This window comes from Mauremys mutica, chromosome 21, assembly GCF_020497125.1.
Source record: "Mauremys mutica isolate MM-2020 ecotype Southern chromosome 21, ASM2049712v1, whole genome shotgun sequence".
Lineage (NCBI taxonomy): Eukaryota > Metazoa > Chordata > Testudines > Geoemydidae > Mauremys > Mauremys mutica.
This window is the reverse complement of record NC_059092.1, coordinates 2,067,782-2,075,151: the sequence shown is the minus strand read 5'-3', so window position 1 is coordinate 2,075,151 and position 7,370 is coordinate 2,067,782. Positions and strand designations below refer to the sequence as shown.

Sequence of the window (7,370 nt, the reverse complement as noted above, 5' to 3'; positions counted from 1 at the left end):
TTTTCCCCCCACTACCTGGGAAAACAAACCCCATACTCCAGAGCACTTCTTAAGTTTACTCTGCTGGGTCATTCTGTGATCAGCGTGTAATTTCTCTGCTCTTGATTCAGGTGAATTCTAATTAGCCCATACATGCTAGGTACTATTGCCATGTCTATACTACAAGCTAGCGGTATGATTCCCCTGCTCACATACACATATGAATGGTAGCTTGATGAGTGCTACTGCAAGGACAAATAGCCGTGTAGCCACGAGCAACACAGAGTACATGCTGACCAGTTCCAGGCAGGTTTGTACTCGGCATGGCTCAGCCATGCCTCCATTGCTGCTACTCATGCTACCGCAGCTCCACAGCTATTTATACTTGCACTAGCTCTCGTAGAGCAACCGCTAGTATGTGTACACCAGCAGGGGAAGTTACACCACCAGCTATAATGTGATGCTTTTCAACGTTCAGTGTCAAAGTGCTTTACAAAGAAGGTCAGTATCATTATCAATAGTAGGTTTAGTTATGAAACATTTATACAATGGAAAAAGTCATACGAGAAACAACTTAATAAAATAAGTGCAGTTAAGAATCGTTGTTTGTATTAAGATTTTAACTGGTTTGAGATTTCTTCTGAGGTATGTTGGCTACAGACAGATAGCAAAATTTATAACTCTCTTTCAGAAGTACATTGGAGGCACTTCTATTGCAAAGGAAAAGCAATCTAAACAGGAATCAAGTCCTTACAAATCATTATGCAGAGGAAAGACAACATTAACCAAATACAGCCCTGCTGAAGTTTCATATCCTTTTCTTCAAGCAACAAATACATTAAATCTCCTACTGAATGTAACAGTGGGTATTTTAACTGGAATTCAATGCAGCAGGTGCCCTGGAATTTGAAGGCATAACTTGGGTAGGAAAAGGCTTTCACATGATGGAAGAGAGAAGAGATTAACAATTTGTCCTTACATCCCTTCCTATGCAGGTCTATAGGAATTTGACTTCCAACTTGCTTGGTACATGCCTCATTTTAATATCAAAGTGTGTTCCCAGTAGTATTTCAATTGTAAACTTAAACATTCCAAATTACTGATATAGTCATCAGCACCACAAAAGAACTTTACTAAATTACAACCCAACAGAAGTTGGCAACATCTTTACAAAAGCAGCTTCTTCCAGTGCTCTATTTCCTGAACTATGTTACAGCACCTTAATGAAAGGAATACTTCAAGCCAAGCCATTACTTGCCAGCATACAATTCTCATTCCAGCAAGAGTCTATCTAGAATCAAGGAAATAGTGAACTTCTTTGGTATATAGTAACAGAAATAAATTATACCACAAAAACTGAATACAAATAATTTCCAGAATGGGGAATATTTAGAATATCAGTTAATCAGAAAAATATTTCCCTGCATTAGCATATTTTCTGGAAGTGTTTCTCGTACAGATGAAACATCCAAGACGCATTCTAGAACCAGGCAAGGATCTTACTACCTAAGGCCTACTGCAAGTCTGCCTGCTATTGTTTTCTCTGCATTTCACAAAAACAGGAACAAACCTGTAATTTCTCTGAATTAAACTTATTTTCATGAGTGAACTAGGAGTAGAGAAAGAGCTATCAACTAAAGTTATTTAAATAGGATACAATGCAGCATGATTTTGAAGACTGTGTTTTACAGAAGCAAGTTTACCATTTGACAGGACAGACTCTTGCCATGAGGACTATGGAAAAATGACAAAATGATGAAACTTAAATTCATGGCACTAGGTAACTGATGGGACACAACAACTGAGTTAAGTTTTCAATCTGAGCTTTCATGGTGTTTAATGAAAGATTATTTGTGATTTAAGAAAGTTTGAATATTGAAAGAGCCCCCTATTAACATTATATTAGGAGACAGTGCTTTGTGCCGCACTGCCAGTCTTTCAGGTAAGCATATCCCCAAAACAGTATGTAAATTCATGCATTTAAAAAAAAGACAGAAATAAAAGGGGCGGGGTTCTGAAAGCCCTCCAAACAGGATATTACCACACTGACTTCAGTGGGAGTTCCACACACTGCAGACCTGTGGAGTCAGGTCCAGAGAGGTTAAAGCTGTGCTGTTTAGCTTTTTTAAGGGCAAAAAGCTTTAATTTTAAAAGTTTCACCAGAGAAATATGATCTTCCAACCAGCACCCTTCTAGTGCAATGGTTGTTACTAGGAAGTGCATAGCTCGTTCTTCAACAGAATCTGTTAACATGTTTCAGTACAACTCAGCTGTTGTAGGTAGAGTGAGCCATCTTTTCACAAGCATTATGCTTCATTTTAGGATCACTATAGATTAAATAATCCAGAAGATCCCTCTATGCATCTAGGAAGGACTCCTATCTTGACTGAGCTTCTAGTTTATGTGCAAGGTGTTCCAGCTGCCTAGCCTTTAATGAGTTTCCAATGGATGATCCGTAAACAAAGACTGGCTACTCCTAAACGTGTCACGATATAGTGCTATGCATAGTTCCTTTCCATATGATGCCTGGAGCTGGATGTTCGCTCAGGGAGTCTGATTTTTCACGTGTTACAGTTCCACTTTAACTCCCTTGATAAAAGGCAGACCTGATGGCACTTTCTTTTTATACTCCAGGTACTCCGCTCCAAAGAAGTGAATTAACGTAAACTCCTCCTCTTCTATTCGCTCTCTGAAGAATCTCCAGGATGCTAAAGTGTAGCCAACAACACAGACGGGATTACAGAGTAAGACCTGTAAGAGGACACAAGTGGTTACAGTCCAATTCAGCCTTGCAAAACTCTGTTCACCCCAGGAAAGATTTTTGGTTGGTTGTTTGAAAAACAAATGAAGTTTCATTAGTTGTCCACAAAGTGTATATCTGCAGTAAGGCTTAAAAAGGTCCCCATTCTCCAAAAACAATTTTTTTAGAATTTTGTTCTTGATAAGAATCATATCTCTGCATTCTAGACCAAGTATGACAAAATAGTTATGATGAAGAAAGAGCACCGACATTTCTTTCTATTGTAATAGCAGACCCAAAGAGTGTGCTGCTGCTAAGAGAATTCAGGCTTGTAAGGCTTATGCATATGTGGCTTTGCATATTTACAATTTTTCTTTAAAAGATAACAACAAACACCATCACTGCTCATACAACTACAAGATTTATATATATGATACTCTAGGTTTGTTATAAACTAATTACAATATCTAATATACTGACATTTTAAGTTACAAAAGTACTGTAGTTGGTTTCAAGTATTTGACCTGGGTTTTATGTACACTAAACAGGTTAATTTTACTAGTCAGTCCTGTACAATACTAATATTCAATAAGAATAAGGCAAGTCTGATGGCTTACTGGAAGACACTTTGGAAGTAAAGATGAAAGGGAGGTCTGGACACACCCTGGAAGCTTTAAGGTCCAATGGCTAGCAGCAGATCACACCTTGAACCTCTGAAAGTGTTCCAGCTCAAACCCATGCTCCACTGCCTCTGCTTATTTCATATAGAAAATTAAGGAGATATGGTCTTCCCAGACATCACACATGAAGGAGAGTTCAGAGGACAGCAGTTTCATGACTCAGCTAAAAGTGTGCTGGTGGAAGACAGAACGTGTCAAAATCCATACCAGGGACTCCTACAGTTGATCATTTGCTAAATAAATTAGGTACAGGCTCTGGGCAGCATTAAGAAAACCTAGAAGAAGATCAAGATAGCTAAGTGTATTTTATACAATACCTGTGTTCCAATACTCCAGTAAAACCATCCCACGTAAGACGGGTGCCGGAACCACCCATACACCCCACTTGTCACCAAAGTATGAGTATCCGATTTCTCATTCTGAACAATATGGTTGAAGTTGGAGCCAGCTGTGAGCATGGCAGCTTTCCTCAGACAATCCCCAAAGATCACCATCAATAACCCTACTGTACTGAGCCAGGTGATTTGCTTCATTTCTGCAAGTGAATAAGTACTGGTCACAACATGTTTTAAAAGTTCACTATTTTATTGCAGGTAAAAAGGGAAATTTAGGGTTAGAGGTCTAGGGTAGGGAGAGAGCATCTTCAAAATTAATTAACCTAACCCGATGCATCCAGCTCAAAGCCCTGAAGTTGTTATATACTATCCCTGAGAGATTGGTGTGCATGGTCTTTTTGTTTTAAGACAGTATATAACAAATGCAGTGTGTGTTGTACAATTTTAGTCTATAAAAATTAAACAAAACATTTGAACAGAAGTCTGATACACTATTTACTCTTCACCAGCTATACTGACAAGGCAGCAGTGTGTCTTAACTCTTCCAGGTGGATCTAAATGCAAAGGTAGAGTGGTCAGAACACACAGCTACAAAGAGAATCTAACCCTGGAACTGACCACTGTCTCTTCTTGTTTCACAAGTTGGATGGGGTTAAGTTGATGTGCTCAGTCTTTAGAGAAAAGCAAATGCACTCTACCAGACTTTCCCCACCAATATCCAACACTCTCTGGTCTGACATAGGATACTGGCAGTGGAGAGCCATAAATACTTCTCCCATGCCAGAAAACTGGTTTAAAAAAGTTTGTCTAAAAAGACAAAGAATCCCAAAATAATTGATATTGTTGGTAACATGAATCTTGCTTGAGCACTAACAAAATCCAGTCAGCAAGAGATCTCTTCAAACTCTTTTTAGCAGAATGCCAAACATTCACTGGTATTCCAGATTGCCTAAAAACTATCCTCAATTTCAAGAGTCAACACAGCATGCAAAGTGTTTGGGAATAAGATAACTGTCAGTACACGCTCATCAAATCTCCTCTCCTTTAGACACCCTGACACAGAATAACTAGATGTGACTAATCAAGCCTAACAGTGTAAGTGCCAGGTTTCATCTTTTACCATGCTTTATTAGAATCCCTCATAAAATGTATTTAAATACCAACACACTGGTATTTAAATACCTATACACAAGGCATGAAAATGCTGGTGCTGTTTAAGTCAGTGGCAGTCAGTGGCAGAAAACCCATTGACTTCAGCAGGGTCAGGACTTCACCTGACATATGCATGAGAATAATTTCATCCTAGGAATTTCTCTCCCTTTATGAATTGCTTAAAATGTGCTGCCTATGAAGTCCCCTCATGTGAAATACAGCCTATATTTTTACCCATGGGCAATTGCTATTCTCTTTAAAAACTTACTCAGAAACCTCGAATAAAGCTACTGACCTGGATAAATGATTTTTTCAACTGTGAATTCTATCCAAGAAGAGAGAGCAGCTAGAGTATACTCAAAACTGTGGTTTAGGAGGAAAGAGTCCAAGGACAAACTTCTGGGATTATTGATCGCTGTCACCAAATATTCAGAATAATGGAACAGTGACAAGGAACACATATACCTAGAAAAGAAGAAACCCCCCCGAATTTAAGCTGAACTTAATGTATTTTAAAAGTCCAGTTATGTTTTGCTGTGTTTATTTCTGGAATCCTATGTTCTGAAGTCCATGGTACTCTGACTGTTCACAGCAGCATAACTAGAATTCTGCAACTCTTATTCTCCACTATTTATTCAAGTATGTTAAGAACAAACATGTCATTTGTATAAGGTTATGTAGACATATATATTAAAAACAAAACTTAAGACTTTCATTTAAGAGGGACTGGATGCTTCAAGGGATTGGTAATACAATTATATCTAATAGCAAGTCAAGCAGACCAGAGCAGCAGGTAGAGACTGTAATAATTCTACAATGCCAACCAATCCTGCAATGCCAGGGGTATCAACTAGATAACCAATTATTATTTTTCCCCATCTTTAATTACTAGCAACAGGATACCAAACCTCTCACCTCGTGGCCATTGGTTGGACTGCACATGTTTCACTTGTAGCGCCCCTCACCCTTCACTGGGAGGAACATGGCTGCAAAGGCCAGGAGGGGAATTCGGGGTGCATGACCCATCCAATCTTTGGCGGTCTTCTCAGACCAAAGTTCAGTGGCAACTGTGCCGGTTTTCTGAGGCAGGCACCTGCCTCACAGGAACAGGCCTGAGACCGGCCCTGCGGCTCCGCACAGCAACCGTGTTCGGACCCCCCCGAGCTCAGCCGCCCACGGGGCTCCCCCCTCTCGCCCCCCTGCGCGCCGCGTCCTCTTACCAGCCGAAGTGCTCCCAGGAGGAGTGTCCGAAACTCAGCAGCAAGCCGCACCCGCAGGCGAAGCCCAGGAGGCAGGCCCGGACCGCGATCTGAGGCGGAACACGAAACACACACAGCTGGAACTGCCCCGCTCCGGCTCCGCGGGGCCCCCGGGCCGGGGGGACCCACCCGGCCGCCCGCCCGCCCCCCACCTGGCCGGGAGCAGCGGGACCCGCCCCGGCCCCCGCGCGCCCCCAGCGAGACCCCGCCCCCGGCCCCGGGCCCGCCCCGCACCTGGTAGAGCGGCGGCCGGTAGAGCAGCAGCAGCAGCGCGTTGATCCCCGCCACGTGCAGCGCCAGCGCCGCGCGGCCCTGGAGCCCGGGCCCGGCCAGCAGCGCGGGGGGCGCCGAGAGCAGCAGCGGCAGCGCCGCCACCGACGCCCCGAGCAGGAAGGCGGCCAGGCTGGCCCGGCCCTCCGGCACCAAGCGCCCCTCCGCGGCGGCCATGACGGCGGCTGGGCCGCCAAGCACCGCGAGAGTGTCCCCCCGGCGGCCCGCCTTCCGTCGCAAGTCTCGCGAGACGAGCTTTGACGGGCCCAATCTCGCGAGGCTGCGCCTGGGAAGAACTCAAATCTCGCGAGAGTCCCCCAGCAAGCTCGCGGCCGTAGGGGGCGGGACTCCGAATGGGTTGGTCATAACAGTGCAGAAGGGTCCGGGAGCGGCAGAGCAGCGCCCCCTGTGGCGTGGAAGACGCAGGGAGGAATTTAGCTGCAGGTCACCAGAGTGAGACTAGTTTTTATACAAAGACTCTTGACTAATTGCTCATTAATAACTGTGTTAGTCTCTAAGGTGCCACAAGTGCTCCTGCTCTTTTTTCATTAGAAGCTCTGCCCTTATGAATAGGATCCTGAATGAGCATCTCATTTATACTAGGGTGACCAGGTGTCCCGATTTTATAGGGACAGTCCCGATTTTTGGGTCTGTTTCTAATATAGGCTCCTATTACCCCCCACTCCTGTCCTGATTTTTCACATTTGCTGTCTGGTCACCCTACATTTATACTCATTCTGTACAGAACTTCAGTGGGGTCACTGTGGATTTACACAAAGAAGTTACTTGAGATTTACAGGTGAAATTAGCATTCGGCCCATTGTTTTTCTAAAATGTCTGTGACACAGAAGTGCTCTTCTGCTGCAGAAGCGGTGGGTTAGACTGCCAAGCAGAAGAAGCTGGAATACCACACTGGTCTTACTCGAAATTCCTGCTGCAAGAGGGGAGGTCTGTG

General features: G+C 43.6%; 1 protein-coding gene across 1 annotated transcript; it reads right to left on the bottom strand.

The window, feature by feature from the left end:
* Nucleotides 1-836: 836 nt before the first annotated feature.
* Nucleotides 837-6,820, bottom strand: ICMT (isoprenylcysteine carboxyl methyltransferase). The gene is made up of 5 exons (XM_044996283.1): nucleotides 6,380-6,820; nucleotides 6,107-6,195; nucleotides 5,182-5,351; nucleotides 3,717-3,934; nucleotides 837-2,730 (listed from the first exon to the last, which is right to left on the bottom strand). Exons 1-5 carry the CDS (start codon nucleotides 6,590-6,592, stop codon nucleotides 2,548-2,550), a joined length of 873 nt encoding a protein of 290 aa, XP_044852218.1. The 5' UTR covers nucleotides 6,593-6,820; the 3' UTR covers nucleotides 837-2,547.
* Between the last annotated feature and the right edge of the window lie 550 nt (nucleotides 6,821-7,370).